Below are 21746 nucleotides of genomic sequence, written 5' to 3'. Positions count from 1 at the left end.
AATTAATTAATTAATTCTTTACACAACTGAACTATAAAATTAATTAATTAATTCTTTAAACAACTGAACTATAAGAGTAATTAATTAATTCTTTACACAACTGAACTGCAAACTGGTAGTATAATGAGATACAGAGACAAAATTGTTTGATTTTACTTTAATAATTATGCCAGTTATATAGGCCTACAGTTAAATTAATCTGAAACTTTACACCACTGATATGTAAATCACTAGTAAAATAAGAGTTTGAAAAATACCAAGAGAAAATTGATTAAATGTTATGCCAATTAGGACTTTTTTTCTTCTTTTTTTTGGTGTAAAAATATTTATTGCCCCAAAATACATTGGTAGTGTTAGGATTGGGTACTCCTAATTCACCACCTTACAAAATAAGTGATTAAAAGCTATATTAATACATTTAACTAATAAAGACAATATTCTGTACAACAATTTGAAAACAATATTTCTTACTATAGTGCGGCCAAAAATTTAAGTTTGAGGAATGTGGGAAATTGAAAAATATGACAAGTGAACTTTGATAATGTTTTTTTCATGAATTAAATTGCAGTTTTCATTAATATTTTTTAATGATACACTAACACAGTTGACACAACAGAGCTGGAGATGTAGGCTACTTGGTAGGTTAATTATTACTGCAAACAAGGCACACACCTCTTCAACTGATGGCAATGTTTATCTAGCGGCAAAACTACCATCAGTGAAGTTCCTGACTTATTGCAACTCATATCGCAATGACAGCAATTGCCGTCAGTGCCATTGTTAAGCTCGGGCCATGCACTGGGGTCTACAGAATCAATCTAATTCAGTTTAAACAGAGTTCAGTATAACAGAGTTCAGTATAAGCCAAGTGATTTCTGAATTGTATGAAAACAAAATAAAATAAAACTGTTACTGTAGGTCAACATAAAATAAAAGAACAGGATTAAGAATCAATTCATTCACCAAAAAACAAACATAACAAAGCAAACCAATCAACCAACAATAAACAATTAGGCGTATCATAAAATATTGTTTGTTTCCGGTTACCTGACCGACCCTAATTTGAACCGGTATGCAGTCAAAACGGCCCCATGATGAAACGGCCCTGAACATGCAAGTCAAAGTGGCCAAAGACAAAAAGTCAAAACGGCCAAAGAAAAAAGTTAAAACGGCCAAAGAAAATGGTCAAAACGGCCAAAGAAAAAGTCAAAACGGCCAAAAGAAATGGTCAGAACGGCCAATAGGTACTATCACGTTAAATTAATTCCTATTAGTAATAATTAGTAATCAATATAGCCTATATAAACATATATATAAAAACAACCAAAACAACGGAATCACTGGTAACAATTTATTAGCCTACACAACGCAATATACTATTGTAATTAAGACCACCAATTAACATTTTATTTAACAACACTGAATTCAATCACAGAAAGGGGTGGAGGGTTAGTGGACCATCTAGGTTTTCCGGGTGAGTGCGTATCGTCTGAACGAGTTCCTAGTGGTGCTGCTCACCCGGGGGCCACAATGGGCCTGTCCCCCAATTTACTAATATAATTAAGACCACCAATTGACCTTGTATTTGAAAAGAATTATAACAATTGAACGTTATATTTTTGACGTTCATGCGATAATAAACACCAAAACCGTTTTAGCCTACACATTTATGTATGAACGGCAGTGTGTAAAACTGTTTTGGTGTTTATCATCGCATGAACGTCAGAAATATAACATTCAATTCTTAAATAATAATGAAAATAATATACACACACAACAGCTCATTATAAGTTCATTATAAGCTCAATGGGCTTTGAGGTAGGGTTGGGGTTTGCTTGGTGCAATCTCTTGTATAATGGCTCGGGAGATGTGTTTGGAATGGTTATAATAATAACTATTCATGTTTCTCCAAAACTTACCTGTACTTAAAATCTACATATTAACACAGATGTACTAGTACACTAACCACATATGTAGATTTTAAACTCTTTGTTTATTCAAACAAAAATAAGACGCAGATAATATCCGTGTAGTGAGACCGTACTATAAAAACTGTCTTTGCACAGTTATCTTTCTTGACACTTGTGTAGATGAAATACATTTTTAAAGTATTATAACTAAGGCCGTCTTGACATTTTTCAAGGGCCGTTGTGACTTTTTCACTTTGGCCGTTTTGACTTTTGTTAAGGGCCGTTTTGACTTGTTCACTTTGGCCGTTTTGACTTTTTTAGGGCCGTTTTGACCAATTATTGTTAAGGCCGTTTAGTACTGGGGCCGTTATGACTACGATCCATTTGAACCTGCCGACCCTAAAACGTTTTTTGTATATCCAAAAATGTTTTTTTTAATATAAATTATCACAAGCACTAATTTTGTGTCATTTAGGGGATAACCCTACTGTGTTTTCTGATTTGCGGACGTATATCGGTGGTTTTACTGTCGCAAATTTAGTTTTATTGGCGACCCGTTAACCACGAAATGTTTTCTTCTAACAATTAATTGATGGAGTTACTTCCCTTCAAATTGAAGTTCAGTAACTTTCGTGAGATATCGGGCGAAGAGTCGGAAAATTGTTTTCACAAATATATGCGATCTTTTCCGATTTACTCTACATCTAGCGTAGCGAGGTGTTCCGATTAATAATAATAATAATAATAATAACTATATTTAATGATTTACTCCAGCGACAAACTGGCCTTGTAAAAATTTAGTGACCTTCTCATAAACTAGGGGAGGGAATGTTTACCGATACTGATGGAGTTTACTCCCAAATCAAATGATTAAATATGTCAGTAAGATCGCGATGCGTTTCGTTATTTTTTGTAAGTGGTCACTGGGAACTTCGCGGGTTTCCGCTAAAAACAGTGTCAGAATGACCATGTGTTTGACGTCCAATAGCCGATGATATTAAAGATAAAAATCAATGTGCTCTAGTGGCATCGTTAAATAAAACAAACTTTACTTTTCAACATTTGTTTGAGCATCCTGAGCATTTGTACTGCATTTCTATTCATTGGACCAATTGATTGCTTCAAACCAAGTGTGTACTTTAATACTGGATGCATACAGAATAAAACTAACATTGCAAATTATAAAATTGGTAAGTCTACCATTTCTTAGATACACTAGGAAAGATAATATTCGTAACATTTTTTTTAAAATGTTATTGTTGGACAGATAAATATAGAACCCTTCTTTTCAGTTTTCATTAAAAGAAATTGTTATAACTTATTTACTGGTTTCTATCCAATTAAGGTTCAACCAAGTCTGTCCTGGACCAGTACAGAAGTTAAGTGTTAGTATGAGAGTAAATCTTCTGCCTATTATTAAATAGCAAGGAGTCTTTTGTATGTACTCTCCCACAGATAGGTTAGCACCATGTTGCCCTCAAAATCAAAATGCCTGGCCTTTTATAAAGTTATAAGTTGCCCATGTAAAAAGAAGCCTTTAAACACACCTATGTGGATAGTACTACATATTTCCTTTTTTGAATTAAGTTATAAAATGGATATAGAAAATAAAATGGCCATAGGGTTTTTGTCCTTTTGAAAATTGTATAATGGAGAAAAAAAGCCCTTATATTTAAAACTGCACATAGAATATGCCCCCAAAACGTCACTTTACCATGCCTTACTTCATTTCTAGGGAAAACACTGTGATGAATGGTATTGTTGGTTTGCATAATGCATTTCTATACATGCAGAGGTTATTTTGGATACCGGTAGTCAACACCTTTATTTAATATTCATAAATAAAATTATTTTCCAAAATAAAATGTTTTTCCTACCTACCTACCCTATATTTTTCCAGCATGTAATAGGAAACAAGTAAAAAAACAATTTTCGGCCTTATTATAAACTATTAACATTAACATATTATGTTGATCATTAAGCAGGCATGTGTGCAGGGTTTGGTTTTTTGGGTTGTTTTTTTTTGGGGGGGGGGGGGGGGGGGGAGGAAGGAAATGTTTTATTTAAGTACGCACTCAATACATTTTATTTACGGTTATATGGTGTCGGACATATGGTTAAGGACCACACAGATATTGAGAGAGGAAACTCACTGTCGTCACTTCATGGGCTACTCGTTTCGATTAGCAGCAAGGGATCTTTTATATGCAACATCCCACAGACCGGATAACACATATCACGGCCTTTGATACACCTGTCGTGGTGCACTGGTTAGAGCTGGGGGAAAGGAGGGGTCGGAAAAAACCACCTGATTCTAGCAAAATTTCCCTTTTTTCCAATATACAATTTCATGGGGAGTATGACTTGACCCCCCCTATAAACTTTGCTCGCCAGTCCAGACCCAACCTGCTAAAATTCCTGCACAGGTGCCTGTATGTTAAGCATTAAGCTAATCTCAATGTGAGATATGTAAATATGAACTGTAAGCCAACACAAAGTCCATGCAGTAGTATACAGTAACTGCTAACCATGGTAAAGCAACCAGCTCGCAACAAACCAAACTAACCTTCGTCCATGTCCGCTGCAAAACGGTTGATAATTTTCCCTAATGGAGTCTTATCGAAGAATTTCATCGGACTGTGCATTGTTCGCTGTAGAAGTTGTTTGTGTAATCGGCTAGCAGCCCGAAGCAATACCTAGGAAAAGACAAGACAAAAAAGATTACATTTCAATGGACCACAAAGTACAAAATTGCAGCATAATTTGTATGAGCTGTTGGCAGGGATATAGCTAGTAGTAACAGATAAAGTTAAAGTTTGTTTGGTTTAACGACACCACTAGAGCACACTGATTTGTTAATCATCGGCTATATTGGATGTCAAACATTTGGTAATTTTGACATAGGAAACCCGGCACATTTTCCCCACAGACAGGATAGCACATACCATGGCCTTTGATATACCAGTCGTGGTGTCCACCAATGGGGATCGATCCCAAACCGACCACGCATCAAGCGAGTGCTTTACCACTGGGCTATGTCCCATCCCAGTAGTTTCACCAAAATTTTCCAGAACATTTTCTTTTTACAAAATGTTTGTTTAAAAAGCACCTTAATGCAGATTATGCTCCTTTAATAATGACATATTTACCTTAATGCAGATTATGCTCCTTTAATAATGACAAATATTTACTTTCATGCAGATTATGTTCCTCTAATATGGACAAATATTTACCGTCATGCAGGTAATGCTCCTTTAATAGTGACAAATATTTACCTTCATGCAGATTATGCTGCTTTAATGACAAATATTTACCGTCATGCTGATATTTACCTTTAATAATTACAAATATTTACTTTCATGCAGATTATGCTGCTTTAATGAAAAATATTTACCATCATGCAGATAATGCTCGTTTATTAATGAGATATTTACCTTCATGCAGATAATGCTTCTTTAATAATGCAAATATTTACCTTCATGAAGATAATTCTCCTTTAATGACAAATATTTACCTTCATGCAGATAATGCTCCTTTAATAGTGACATATTTACCTTCATGCAGATAATGCTCCTTTAACAGTGACAGATTATGCTCCTCTAATAAGGACAAATATTTACCATCATGCAGATAATGCTCATTTATTAATGACAAATATTTACTTTCATGCAGATAATGCTTCTTTAATAATGACAAATATTTACCTTCATGAAGATAATTCTCCTTTAATAATGACAAATATTTACCTTCATGCAGATAATGCTTCTTTAATAATGCAAATATTTACCTTCATGAAGATAATTCTCCTTTAATAATGACAAATATTTACCTTCATGCAGATAATGCCCCTTTAATAATAACAGATATTTACCTTCATGCAGATAATGCTCCTTTAATAGTGACAAATATTTACCATCATGCAGATAATGCTCGTTTATTAATGACAAATATTTACTTTCATGCAGATAATGCTTCTTTAATAATGACAGATATTTACCTTCATGCAGATAATGCCCCTTTAATAGTGACAGATATTTACCTTCATGCAGATAATGCCCCTTTAATAGTGACAGATATTTACCTTCATGCAGATAATGCCCCTTTAATAGTGACAGATATTTACCTTCATGCAGATAATGCTCCTTTAATAGTGACAGATATTTACCTTCATGAAGACGAGGCCCCTGATGGCGACGATGATGAGCATGGAGATGATGAAGAGGCCATAGACGAGGGCGTACAACCTGACGTCGGGGTGGTCGGCCACGCTACCACTGTGATGAGTTGAGTTGTTGATAGACGATGCATTCTGCAAAAAAACACAACCAATACAAAATACAGGAAGAATAACTGAAGTGTGTGTGTGTGTGAGAGTGTCAGTGTGTGTATGTCAGTGTCAGTGTGTGTGTGTATGTGTCAGTGTGTGTATGTGTCAGTGTGTGTGTGTATGTGTATGTGTCAGTGTGTATATGTGTTTGTCAGTGTGTGTATGTGTCAGTGTGTGTGTGTCAGTGTGTGTATGTGTCAGTGTGTGTTTGTCAGTGTGTGTATGTGTCAGTGTGTGTATGTGTCAGTGTGTGTATGTGTCAGTGTGTGTGTGTGTCTGTTAGTGTGTGAGAGTGTGTGTTTTTGTGAGTGAATGTGTGTTTTGTGAGTGAATGTGTGTGTGTGTTTTTGTGTGTTTTTATATCTGTGTGTGTGTTTATATGTGTTTATATGTGTGTGTGTGTGTGTTTATGTGTCAGTGTATGTATGTATGTGTGTGTGTATATACATTGTATATATATATATATCTTCTCTTAAATATGGCTCTTGGTTGGTATGTGAAAAACATGCTAGCTTACCCCATCTCCCTGTTCTAACCAGTAGGCCAGCCACCAGGTGGCGCTGGTCTGAATGCCGATGCTGGTGGCGAACATGATGAAGATGAGCAACACGATGCAGTAGCCGCCAGCGTTGGAGATGTACATCTTGTAAACGTCAAACGTCACCTGAGAGTTGTCCATCTCCTGACCAGCTACCAGGTCGTCAATATCAACTGAAATTATTTAATATAACAGTAAAACTAGTTAAAATATTATATGTACATCTTGTAAACGTCAAACGTCACCTGGGAGTTGTCCATCTCCTGACCAGCTACCAGGTCGTCAATATCAACTGAAATTATTTAATATAACAGTAAAACTAGTTAAAATATTATATGTACATCTTGTAAACGTCAAACGTCACCTGGGAGTTGTCCATCTCCTGACCAGCTACCAGGTCGTCAATATCAACTGAAATTATTTAATATAACAGTAAAACTAGTTAAAATATTATATGTACATCTTGTAAACGTCAAACGTCACCTGGGAGTTGTCCATCTCCTGACCAGCTACCAGGTCGTCAATATCAACTGAAATTATTTAATATAACAGTAAAACTAGTTAAAATATTATATGTACATCTTGTAAACGTCAAACGTCACCTGGGAGTTGTCCATCTCCTGACCAGCTACCAGGTCGTCAATATCAACTGAAATTATTTAATATAACAGTAAAACTAGTTAAAATATTATATGTACATCTTGTAAACGTCAAACATCACCTGGGAGTTGTCCATCTCCTGACCAGCTACCAGGCCCCGTGCTTATAAACCTTAAAGTCTAGACTTTAATAAAGTCCAGACTTTAACGTCATGGCAACGCCATTCGAATAGCATTATGTTAAAGTCTGGACTTTATTAAAGTCTAGACTTTCAGTTTTATAAGCATGGGCCCAGGTCATCAATATCAACTGAAATTAAACAAGCATTCTGAGAGAACTTCCAAAACTATTTAATACATGTCCCCTACTTGGTCCAACAAATTTTCTTATCTCCTAAATTCAAGGGCCATAACTCTTTGAAAATTAGGTAAATCCCCATAAAATTTTACGACAGTTATAATTTTATTTTATTTTTTATGTTGGAGAAATCCGAAGTATCCCTTTGGGAACGTTGGCTGAAGTCATTGGGGGGCCCCACTAAATGGATTTTCTGGATCCTCCACTGGCAGGCCTCAACCCAAGTATTTACGGTATCTATTTCATCTCATATTCGTGGTATGTGTTATCCTATTTGAGGAATGGTGTATATAAAAAGGTCTCGTGCTACTAATGGAAAAATATACTGGGTTTCCTCTCTAAGACAATATGTCGAAATTACCAAATGTTTGACATCCAATAGCCGATGATTAATAAATCAATTATCTTTAGTCGTGTGAAAACAAACTAACTATTGTTTTCGCAACCCTCTGAGATGCTTTTCTAATCAAGGCAGGCTTCTGTTCAAGAAAGGACGGAAAATGGTTTATTTAACGACACACTCAACACATTTTATTTACAGTTATATGGTGTCGGGACACATGGTTAAGGACCACACAGATATTGAGGGAGGAAACCTGTTGTGGTCACTTCATGGGTACGCTTTTCGATTAGCAGCAAGCGATCTTTTATATACACCATCCCATAGACAGGATAGCACATACCACAGCTTTTGATGTACCAGTCGTGATGCACTGACTGGAACGAGAAATAGCTCAATGGGCCCACTGACGGGGATCGATCCCAAACCAACCGAGCGCTCTACCACTAGGCTACGTCTAGTCCCTGGCTTGTGTTCAAGGCAGGCTTCTACTTGAGTATTTACGTTATCTGTTTCAGCTTGGTGTGGCTGACGACCGAATGCCGCGACGTACCGTAGTCGTAGTCGCCATACACGGTGCTGCTTGTGGAGATGATGCTGTACTGATGCTGTAGTCCCTCCGTCGTTGTCATCCGACTCAGCTGGCGACTCAGCACCTTCCGCGACAGTCGGGAAAACCCACGCTGCGGAGTAGTGCGCCCTGAAATCAAAATTATCATAATTGAAAAAAAACCATCCCTGAAAATTATGCATACATGTACTTCAAATTTGTATTTAATAACTTTATAGTGCAATTTACAACATTTAGTGAGTTATTATGGACATGTTATTACAATGGAGTAGTGAGATCTGATTTTTTTTTATCATAATTAAAAAAATAAAACAAACACTGAAAACACTGACATCTTCAAATGTGTATTTCATGACTTAAAATACAATTTACAATACTTAGTGAGTTATTATGGATGTGTTATTACTGGGACGATATGTTATTACTGGGACGATGTGTTAAGAGTCTAGTGTTGATCCAATGATTGATTATAATTGAAAATTGATCGGTTTAGTTCCACAGATGTGATACGATCAATTATAAAAATCCATAATCGACTGTGTGAAATTTTTTAAATATTACCAAAGAGGCTGGTTTTTATATTTTCATCTATAGTAACATGGTTACCCTAGCAACACTTACCCTCTCTGCTGAGAAAGCCTGATTTAATTCTGAGTGGGAGGTGTCATTTACAATAAGGCCAAAAAAAAGAAGTTTGGTTTGTTTAACGACACCACTAGAGCACATTGATTCATTAATCATCGGCTATTGGATGTAAAACATTTGGTAATTTTGACATATCAAAGAAAACCCACTAAATGTTTTTTAATGCAGCAAGGGATCTATGATATGCACTTTCCCACAGACAGGATAGCACATACCACCACCTTTGATATACCAGTTGTGGTGCACTGGCTGGAACGAGAAATAGCCCAATGTGCCCACCAACGGGGATCGATCCCAACCTGACCACGCATCAAGTGAGCGCTTTACCACTGGGCTACGTCCCACCCCGCAATAAGACCGAGAAAATGGCTTAATTATTATACCACAGTGGCCGGTACCAATTATTATACCACAGTGGCCGGTACCAATTATTATACCACAGTGGCCGGTACCAATCATTATACCACAGTGGCCGGTACCAATCATTATACCACAGTGGCCGGTACCAATCATTATACCACAGTGGCCGGTACCAATCATTATACCACAGTGGCCGGTACCAATCATTATACCACAGTGGCCGGTACCAATCATTATACCACAGTGGCCGGTACCAATCATTATACCACAGTGGCCGGTACCAATCATTATACCACAGTGGCCGGTACAGTGGCCGGTACCAATCATTATACCACAGTGGCCGGTACCAATTATTATACCACAGTGGCCGGTACCAATTATTATACCACAGTGGCCGGTACCAATTATTATACCACAGTGGCCGGTACCAATTATTATACCACAGTGGCCGGTACCAATTATTATACCACAGTGGCCGGTACCAATTATTATACCACAGTGGCCGGTACCAATTATTATACCACAGTGGCCGGTACCAATTATTATACCACAGTGGCCGGTACCAATTATTATACCACAGTGGCCGGTACCAATTATTATACCACAGTGGCCGGTACACCACAGTGGCCGGTACCAATTATTACACCACAGTGGCCGGTACCAATTATTATACCACAGTGGCCGGTACCAATTATTATACCACAGTGGCCGGTACCAATTATTATACCCAAGTGGCCGGTACCAATTATTAGTGGCCGGTACCAATACCCACAGTGGCCGGTACCAATTATTACACCACAGTGGCCGGTACCAATTATTATACCACAGTGGCCGGTACCAATTATTATACCACAGTGGCCGGTACCAATTATTATACCACAGTGGCCGGTACCAATTATTATTATTATTACCACAGTGGCCGGTACCAATTACCACATTACACCACAGTGGCCGGTACCAATTATTACACCACAGTGGCCGGTACCAATTATTACACCACAGTGGCCGGTACCAATTATTACACCACAGTGGCCGGTACCAATTATTACACCACAGTGGCCGGTACCAATTATTATACCACAGTGGCCGGTACCAATTATTATACCACAGTGGCCGGTACCAATTATTACACCACAGTGGCCGGTACCAATTATTACACCACAGTGGCCGGTACCAATTATTACACCACAGTGGCCGGTACCAATTATTATACCACAGTGGCCGGTACCAATTATTATACCACAGTGGCCGGTACCAATCATTATACCACAGTGGCCGGTACCAATTATTACACCACAGTGGCCGGTACCACCACAGTGGCCGGTACCAATTATACCACATTACACCACAGTGGCCGGTACCAATCATTATACCACAGTGGCCGGTACCAATGATTACACCACAGTGGCCGGTACCAATTATTACACCACAGTGGCCGGTACCAATTATTATACCACAGTGGCCGGTACCACATGGCCGGTACCAATTATACCACAGTGGCCGGTACCAATTATTATACCACAGTGGCCGGTACCAATACCAATATTATACCACAGTGGCCGGTACCAAGTTATTATACCACAGTGGCCGGTACCAATTATTATACCACAGTGGCCGGTACCAATTATTATACCAAAGTGGCCGGTACCAATTATTATACCACAGTGGCCGGTACCAATTATTATACCAAAGTGGCCGGTACCAATTATTATACCACAGTGGCCGGTACCAATTATTATACCACAGTGGCCGGTACCAATTATTATACCACAGTGGCCGGTACCAATTATTATACCAAAGTGGCCGGTACCAATTATTATTCCAAAGTGGCCGGTAGTAATGTTTTTATGTACAGACACCTGGTTACCCTGGCAACACGTACCCTCTCTGCTGAAGTTGGTAGACTTAATTCTCTCTTTCTGGATTTGTTCGTACTTGCTGTAGTAGAGCGACATCAGGTCAGAGTAGTCGCAGTTGGCGTCGATCAGCTCCGAGTGACTCCCCATCTCGACGATCCGACCACCGTTCATCAGCACCACCAGGTGACACCGGCTCAGATACTGAAATAAATATAATACGCCGGCTCAGATACCGAAATAAATATAATATGCCGGCTCAGATACCGAAATAAATATAATACGCCGGCTCAGATACCGAAATAAATATAATACGTCTGCTCAGATACCGAAATAAATATAATACACTGGCTCAGATACTGAAATAAATATAATATACCGGCTCAGATACTGAAATAAATATAATACGTCAGCTCAGATACTGAAATAAATATAATAAATAAATACAAGTGACTCCCCATCTGTTTGTTTTTTTGTTTAACAACACCACTAGAGCACATTGATTTATTAATCATCGGCTATTGGATGTCAAACATTTGGTAATTTTTACAGTCTTGGAGAGGAAGCCTGCTACATGTTTCCATTAGTAGCAAGGAATCTTTTATATGCACCATCCCAAAAACAGGATAGCACATACCACGACCTTTGATATACCAGTCGTGGTGCACAGATGGGGACCGATCCCAAACCAACCGCGCATCAAGACAGTGCTTTACCACTGGGAGAAAATTCCCTACAATTTCTCAATGTCTTACTTCGAGATGGTGCGTGACGAAGAGCACCGTTTTCCCCTTGAGCAGCTTCTTGATACCATGTGTGAAGACGTGGCGGCCGATGTGGATGTCGAGGGACGACATGGGGTCGTCGAGTAGGTAGATGTCGCTGTCACTGTAGAGGGCGCGTGCCAGGCTGATCCGCTGCTTCTGGCCCCCGCTGATGTTCAGACCTCGCTCACCGATCTGAAACATAAACAAGATTTAAAATATCATCTTTGATATGTCTTCAATTACAATGTAGGTAACTGCTAATGTTCAGACCCTATGCACCGATCTTAAAAACAAACACAGAGGTTTAAAAATGTATAATGATATTAACAATGACCTGTTAATGTCTTAACAGGCTTCATTATCCACCTGATGATAATTATTAGCTACAATTTCATTTTCTAGGGACAGAAACAAACACTTGCCCCCTCACCCCATGCGAGTAGAAATCACTGTGGACAAGTACAATTTAAATTATGCTATTCCCCCGGGCCAGTCATTTTAGGTAAATGTCACCCAATTGAAATAAGAGGCTCTCAGGTTATTTCGCCATGATACCATGATAAGACAACATACCAGGTAATATGTATTCTGTATCAGCTTGCTACAACCTACACAGATTTCAACTTCTCGGAATGCCCCAATAGTAGAAGGACTAGTAATTGTTCACGGATTATTAGTAACTTTTCTAGGTTCTTTTAATTCTCTTGACCAGTGAAAATATTTTGTAACTTTTACCCTTTTTCATCTGCTATGTCTATTCTTAATGACATCACTGCTGTGGAAACATGTATTGTAAAAGACACCACTTAAAAAGGTACTGCCAATTAGTAAAATTATTAAGACCAAATGGGATATTTGATTTTTTTCTAAAATCAATTCATAAACATATAACACATCACTTTTGTTTTGAATTCTTGACTGTCCATGGACTTACTTCAACACAATCGCCAGCTCCGAAAGTATCAAAGTCCTTGTCCAAACAACATGCTTCAATAACAGCCTTGTACCTGAAAGAGAAATCACAACACAGCTATTCAACAAACACACATTATCTGCTGTTAACCATGAAACTAACTGTAGAAAACTTTCTCTTTTATGAATACTTAACCTGACCTCAAAGAAATGGCATATTTCACCTATGAAAGTAGTCTGGTCCGAATATTCCAACAGCCAATGGGATGGCTAAAGTCTTCCAATGAGTCATTTGTATCCTATTGCTGTCACATGACTGAAACTTTTTTCTTTTCCCTTTGCTGATCGGTCCAAACGTCTTGTCTTTACTGCTGTTAAATCTATGCCATCCTGGTTTTTTAGGGGGTGGGACGTAGCCTAGTGGTAAGGTGCTCGCTCGATGCGGGTTGGTGTGGGATCGATCCCCATTGGTGGGCCCATTGGGTTATTTCTCGTTCCAGCAAGTGCACCTCGACTGGTATATCAAAGGCTGTGGTATGTACTACCCTGCCTGTAGGATAGTGCACATAAAAGCTCCCTTGTTAATCGAAAAGAGTAGCGCATGAAGTGGCAACAGCGGGTTTCCTCTCTTAATATCTGTGTGGTCCTTAACCATATGTCTGACGCCATATAACCGTAAATAAAATGTGTTGATTTAGGGGAATATGCCACTAGTCTATGGTCAGGTTAAGTTGAAAAGAAAATAGTTTTGGCCTGGACACTTTTCTTGTTTGCGGGGGTGGGATCTAGCTCAAATTGTAGAATGCTTGCCTGAAGTGCTCAGATCAGTTAAAAGTTTTTTTTGTTTAACGACACCACTAGAGCACACTAATTGGCTATTGGATGTCAAACATTTGGTAATTTGTACATATAGTCTTAGAGAGGAAACATGCTACATTTTTCCATTAATAGCAAGGGCTATTTTATATGCACCATCCCACAGACAGGATAGCACATACAATGGCTTTTGACCAGTTGTGATGCACTGGTTGGAACTAGAAAATACCCAATCAGTTGTTTGATCCTGCAATGCAAACACCTCAGGTGAGCATTCAACCGACAAACCTAAATCCTACCCTCAGTTATAATTCTCCCCCCCTGAACCTAAAGTACCAAGTAATGTACAGGTACACATGACGAAATTCAACCGACAAAACTAAATCCCACCCCCAGTTATAATTCTCCCCCCTGAACCTAAAGTACCAAGTAATGTACAGCTACATATGATGAAATTCAACCGACAAAACTAAATCCTACCCTCAGTTATAATTCTCCCCCCTGAACCTAAGTACCAAGTAATGTACAGGTACACATGACGAAATTCAACCGACAAAACTAAATCTCATCCCCAGTTATAATTCTCCCCCCTGAACCTAAAGTACCAAGTAATGTACAGGTACACATGACGAAATTCAACCGACAAAACTGAATCCCACCCCCAGTTATAATTCTCCCCCCTGAACCTAAAGTACCAAATAATGTACAGCTACACATGACGAAATTCAACCGACAAAACTAAATCCCACCCCCAGTTATAATTCTCCCCCCTGAACCTAAAGTACCAAGTAATGTACAGGTACACATGACGAAATTCAACCGACAAAACTAAATCCCACCCCCAGTTATAATTCTCCCCCTGAACCTAAAGTACCAAGTAATGTACAGCTACACATGACGAAATTCAACCGACAAAACTAAATCCTACCCCCAGTTATAATTCTCCCCCCTGAACCTAAAGTACCAAGTAATGTACAGGTACACATGACGAAATTCAACCGACAAAACTAAATCCCACCCCCAGTTATAATTCTCCCCCCTGAACCTAAAGTACCAAGTAATGTACAGGTACACATGACGAAATTCAACCGACAAAACTAAATCCCACCCCCAGTTATAATTCTCCCCCCTGAACCTAAAGTACCAAGTAATGTACAGGTACACATGACGAAATTCAACCGACAAAACTAAATCCCACCCCCAGTTATAATTCTCCCCCCTGAACCTAAAGTACCAAGTAATGTACAGCTACACATGACGAAATTCAACCGACAAAACTAAATCCCACCCCCAGTTATAATTCTCCCCCACTGAACCTAAAGTACCAAGTAATGTACAGGTACACATGATGAAATTCAACCGACAAAACTAAATCCCACCCCCAGTTATAATTCTCCCCCCTGAACCTAAAGTACCAAGTAATGTACAGGTACACATGACGAAATTCAACCGACAAAACTAAATCCCACCCCCAGTTATAATTCTCCCCCCATAACCTAAAGTACCAAGTAATGTACAGGTACACATGACGAAATTCAACCGACAAAACTAAATCCCACCCCCAGTTATAATTCTCCCCCCTGAACCTAAAGTACCAAGTAATGTACAGCTACACATGACGAAATTCAACCGACAAAACTAAATCCCACCCCCAGTTATAATTCTCCCCCCTGAACCTAAAGTACCAAGTAATGTACAGGTACACATGACGAAATTCAACCGACAAAACTAAATCCCACCCCCAGTTATAATTCTCCCCCTGAACCTAAAGTACCAAGTAATGTACAGCTACACATGACAAAATTCAACCGACAAAACTAAATCCCAACCCCAGTTATAATTCTCCCCCCTGAACCTAAAGTACCAAGTAATGTACAGGTACACATGACGAAATTCAACCGACAAAACTAAATCCCACCCCCAGTTATAATTCTCCCCCCTGAACCTAAAGTACCAAGTAATGTACAGGTACACATGACGAAATTCAACCGACAAAACTAAATCCCACCCTCAGTTATAATTCTCCCCCCTGAACCTAAAGTACCAAGTAATGTACAGGTACACATGACGAAATTCAACCGACAAAACTAAATCCCACCCCCAGTTATAATTCTCCCCCCTGAACCTAAAGTACCAAGTAATGTACAGGTACACATGACGAAATTCAACCGACAAAACTAAATCCCACCCCCAGTTATAATTCTCCCCCCTGAACCTAAAGTACCAAGTAATGTACAGGTACACATGACGAAATTCAACCGACAAAACTAAATCCCACCCCCAGTTATAATTCTCCCCCCTGAACCTAAAGTACCAAGTAATGTACAGCTACACATGACGAAATTCAACCGACAAAACTAAATCCCACCCCCAGTTATAATTCTCCCCCCTGAACCTAAAGTACCAAGTAATGTACAGGTACACATGACGAAATTCAACCGACAAAACTAAATCCCACCCCCAGTTATAATTCTCCCCCTGAACCTAAAGTACCAAGTAATGTACAGCTACACATGACGAAATTCAACCGACAAAACTAAATCCTACCCCCAGTTATAATTCTCCCCCCTGAACCTAAAGTACCAAGTAATGTACAGGTACACATGACGAAATTCAACCGACAAAACTAAATCCCACCCCCAGTTATAATTCTCCCCCCTGAACCTAAAGTACCAAGTAATGTACAGGTACACATGACGAAATTCAACCGACAAAACTAAATCCCACCCCCAGTTATAATTCTCCCCCCTGAACCTAAAGTACCAAGTAATGTACAGGTACACATGACGAAATTCAACCGACAAAACTAAATCCCACCCCCAGTTATAATTCTCCCCCCTGAACCTAAAGTACCAAGTAATGTACAGCTACACATGACGAAATTCAACCGACAAAACTAAATCCCACCCCCAGTTATAATTCTCCCCCACTGAACCTAAAGTACCAAGTAATGTACAGGTACACATGATGAAATTCAACCGACAAAACTAAATCCCACCCCCAGTTATAATTCTCCCCCCTGAACCTAAAGTACCAAGTAATGTACAGGTACACATGACGAAATTCAACCGACAAAACTAAATCCCACCCCCAGTTATAATTCTCCCCCCATAACCTAAAGTACCAAGTAATGTACAGGTACACATGACGAAATTCAACCGACAAAACTAAATCCCACCCCCAGTTATAATTCTCCCCCCTGAACCTAAAGTACCAAGTAATGTACAGCTACACATGACGAAATTCAACCGACAAAACTAAATCCCACCCCCAGTTATAATTCTCCCCCCTGAACCTAAAGTACCAAGTAATGTACAGGTACACATGACGAAATTCAACCGACAAAACTAAATCCCACCCCCAGTTATAATTCTCCCCCCTGAACCTAAAGTACCAAGTAATGTACAGCTACACATGACAAAATTCAACCGACAAAACTAAATCCCAACCCCAGTTATAATTCTCCCCCCTGAACCTAAAGTACCAAGTAATGTACAGGTACACATGACGAAATTCAACCGACAAAACTAAATCCCACCCCCAGTTATAATTCTCCCCCCTGAACCTAAAGTACCAAGTAATGTACAGGTACACATGACGAAATTCAACCGACAAAACTAAATCCCACCCTCAGTTATAATTCTCCCCCCTGAACCTAAAGTACCAAGTAATGTACAGGTACACATGACGAAATTCAACCGACAAAACTAAATCCCACCCCCAGTTATAATTCTCCCCCCTGAACCTAAAGTACCAAGTAATGTACAGGTACACATGACGAAATTCAACCGACAAAACTAAATCCCACCCCCAGTTATAATTCTCCCCCCTGAACCTAAAGTACCAAGTAATGTACAGGTACACATGACGAAATTCAACCGACAAAACTAAATCCCACCCCCAGTTATAATTCTCCCCCCTGAACCTAAAGTACCAAGTAATGTACAGCTACACATGACGAAATTCAACCGACAAAACTAAATCCCACCCCCAGTTATAATTCTCCCCCACTGAACCTAAAGTACCAAGTAATGTACAGGTACACATGACGAAATTCAACCGACAAAACTAAATCCCACCCCCAGTTATAATTCTCCCCCCTGAACCTAAAGTACCAAGTAATGTACAGCTACACATGACGAAATTCAACCGACAAAACTAAATCCCACCCCCAGTTATAATTCTCCCCCCTGAACCTAAAGTACCAAGTAATGTACAGGTACACATGACGAAATTCAACCGACAAAACTAAATCCCACCCCCAGTTATAATTCTCCCCCCTGAACCTAAAGTACCAAGTAATGTACAGCTACACATGACGAAATTCAACCAACAAAACTAAATCCCAACCCCAGTTATAATTCTCCCCCCTGAACCTAAAGTACCAAGTAATGTACAGGTACACATGACGAAATTCAACCGACAAAACTAAATCCCACCCCCAGTTATAATTCTCCCCCCTGAACCTAAAGTACCAAGTAATGTACAGGTACACATGACGAAATTCAACCGACAAAACTAAATCCCACCCCCAGTTATAATTCTCCCCCCTGAACCTAAAGTACCAAGTAATGTACAGGTACACATGACGAAATTCAACCGACAAAACTAAATCCCACCCCCAGTTATAATTCTCCCCCCTGAACCTAAAGTACCAAGTAATGTACAGGTACACATGACGAAATTCAACCGACAAAACTAAATCCCACCCCCAGTTATAATTCTCCCCCCTGAACCTAAAGTACCAAGTAATGTACAGCTACACATGACGAAATTCAACGTATTATGCATTATCTATAGGCAACTGTGAAGGGGGAAAGGGATTGGGGGAGGGAGTGGAACAACCCTGCTCAAAAACATTTCTTCCTTTTAAATATATTTTCTTGGGGAGCTTGAACCAAACCCAGTGAACATTTTGTTCAGTAACTCATTGCGATTCGGTACACAAGTTTCAGAGATCGCTACTCAATTTTAAAACATTAAACAGTAGTTGCTAATTAATTTTCAATTGTCTAAAAATATCGCTCATCAAGACTTTGAAAACAAAATGTTCTCTTCACTTGCCGGTGTTAAAGATCCCCCCTGCAATAAATTTCTACACATACACCTGTATTTAACATAAGTGATAGTTACAAAATACTCTCACATATACCGTATATTGCCGTGTATTAGCCGACTCCTTGTATAAGCCGACCTCTTAGTTTGACCCTAAATATCAAGTACAAAATCATCGGCCTCGTGTATAAGCCGAAGTCATCTTTTGTCCAGTTGTATATTGTATTGGTTTCAATAATACTGTCAACAAATAGACTTGTGCTTTTCTTTTTCACTGTACTTTTTTCCCCTTTAATTATTAGACACGGTAATTGTCATCGCAATGCTAACGTCTTCCATGCCGTGCAAAAATAATTTAGCACCGATAAATCATAACAGGAAAATAAACAATTCAAGCTGTAACAACATATCATTGCACATAAGTAATTAAATTATTCGCTGGACAGCAAATAATAAACTCATTAAGGCATGTTTAATCCCTGTTTTCCCCTCCACACAGAAAAACGATTCTGTGGTCCATGGCTGTTGTTTACACAAAATTGTGTAATCCAATCAAATAAGAGCTTACAAAATGATATAGACAGAGGTGTCAAACAAAGATGGCGGAACACGTTTTTACCATTGAAATGACAATAAAACAAGTAATTTTTATTATTATTCATCAAACTATTAATGCATTCAAGAACAAAAAACTACATAATATTGCATGACGGGGTGTATTATTTATATTGTATACAAATTATTGTTACATAAGCTGTGAAACGCTGTAAGGGTCTGATCAAAATTTGTAAGTCGGGATCGGGAGTGTTTTCAATCAGAATTTTATGGACCAATTTGTTGCCTCCTTGTATAAGCCGACTCTCTTCTTTTGGAAAGTATTTCTAGACTTCAAAAGTCGGCTAATACACGGCAATATATGGTAATGGAAACTCTAAAGTTGATCAATGTGCCTTCGATATATTTGTGTGGTGATGTACTGAAATTTGTTCACAACTATAAATATCTAGGCCATATTATATGCAAAAACATGAAAGACGATAAAGACATTAAACGACAGTATAGAGCCCTTTGTGTACATGCAAACATGTTGTTGCGGCGATTTACAAAATGTTCAGAATCTGTTAAAACACAATTATTTGTGAGTTATTGTAGTAATTTGTACGCGGGTGCAGTATGGGTGAAATTTACACAGGATACCATGAAGGATCTTAACATATGTTATAATAATGCATACCGATGGATGATCGGACAACGACGACCATACAGTGCCAGCAAGATGTTTGTCAGTCATTGAGTAAAAAGCTTTGGTGGTTTACTTCGCTCAACAGCATATATTCGCTGAAGAGCAGAATCTAAACAACCTCAAACGACCTACTTGCCCACCCGCGGTGTACAAATGTGTACGTCAAATCTGTGTGTAAATTGCTGGCACAAGCTACTTTATATATGTAATCAGTTTTGTATGTGATGTTTAAATATTTTCTATGAATCACTGATCTGAAATAAAAATCTATTATTATTATTATTATTATTACATATTTACTAACCTTTCTTCATCCTTCACTTTCCCAAATAAAATGTTTTCACGAGCTGTTCCGTTGATTATCCATGGTTCCTGACTGACATACGCAATCCGACCTTTAACCGCAAATTTCCCCGACTGCAACTTCATCTGAAAAAACAGAAAGAAATTTGCTCATATAACCTACTATTCAACTGGTTACTGTTTGCATTATGCCAACAGTGTATTACTTAGAAAACAAATCTTTGAGTACCAGTGTCAAAATGACGGGTTTATTAGAAATAGGATTTGTCTGTTCACATTTGATTTGAATAAAATTAAACTGGTATGTTCATGAATTTTTTAGAAACTGAAATGTTGACATTTCTGCTTGTGTGGGTTTTTTTTTGGTTTTTATAACTAGCTTGCCCAACAGTGAAAAACAATAGCCATGGGGACCTTTTTTTTAAAAATTTTTTACTAGCTTGCCCAACAGTGAAAAACAATAGCCACGGGTGTCATGTTACCGTATTTTAGAAGCCTTGCATGGATAAATGGACGGTAGAATAGACAGACATATGGATGGATGGATAGGCAGACAAATAGATTGAAAAATAGATGGTAGAATGGATGGACAGATGTGTGAACGGACAGACATATGGATGGATTGACAAACAGATGGATAAATGGATGGCAGAATGGCTGAATGGCCAGACAGATGGAAAACTGGACACAGATGAATAAATGGACAGACAGGTGGTTAAGTGGACAAATGATGGATGGATAAAATGGATGGTTGGATGTAAAAACAGATGAATAAGTTGTCAGACAGATGGATAAATGGATGGACAGATAAATGGATGAATGGAAGGTCATATGACTAAAAAGATAAGATGGATAAACAGATATGTAAATAGACAGATGGATGGATAGACGAACAGAGAGACAGACACAGAGTCTGATGGACAGACAAGACAGTAGGGTCGGGAGTGGGTCGGGTCTAGCAAGACTAGCAAGACTCGAGTCCGTTCGCAGGCCTTGAGTACCCGTGCAAGGAAGAGCACTTTCATTTAATTGTATTTTATTTACATCAGTTTGCCATGTGTATGTTTGCCTCTAGTTATGGAGGGTTACGAAACATGGAGGGAAAACAGATTTAAAGTGGAATGTGTGGAATGCAATACAATGATT

The 21746-nt window shown here is 38.7% G+C and overlaps 1 protein-coding gene across 1 annotated transcript in view; it reads right to left on the bottom strand.

The window, feature by feature from the left end:
• LOC121368709 (multidrug resistance-associated protein 5-like) overlaps positions 1–21746 on the bottom strand; it is an 83086-nt gene that overhangs the window by 23071 nt on the left and 38269 nt on the right. The window contains exons 15-22 of the mRNA XM_041493458.1: positions 20602–20726; positions 13206–13278; positions 12260–12463; positions 11531–11708; positions 8626–8772; positions 6755–6948; positions 6076–6219; positions 4477–4606 (exon numbers count right to left, since the gene is read on the bottom strand). Of these exons, the coding sequence (XP_041349392.1) occupies positions 4477–4606; positions 6076–6219; positions 6755–6948; positions 8626–8772; positions 11531–11708; positions 12260–12463; positions 13206–13278; positions 20602–20726 (1195 nt within the window). The remainder of the gene's footprint in view (positions 1–4476; positions 4607–6075; positions 6220–6754; positions 6949–8625; positions 8773–11530; positions 11709–12259; positions 12464–13205; positions 13279–20601; positions 20727–21746) is intronic.

Source organism: Gigantopelta aegis, chromosome 1, assembly GCF_016097555.1.
Source record: "Gigantopelta aegis isolate Gae_Host chromosome 1, Gae_host_genome, whole genome shotgun sequence".
NCBI classification, from domain to species: domain Eukaryota; kingdom Metazoa; phylum Mollusca; class Gastropoda; order Neomphalida; family Peltospiridae; genus Gigantopelta; species Gigantopelta aegis.
This window is presented reverse-complemented; position numbering and strand designations above follow the sequence as displayed.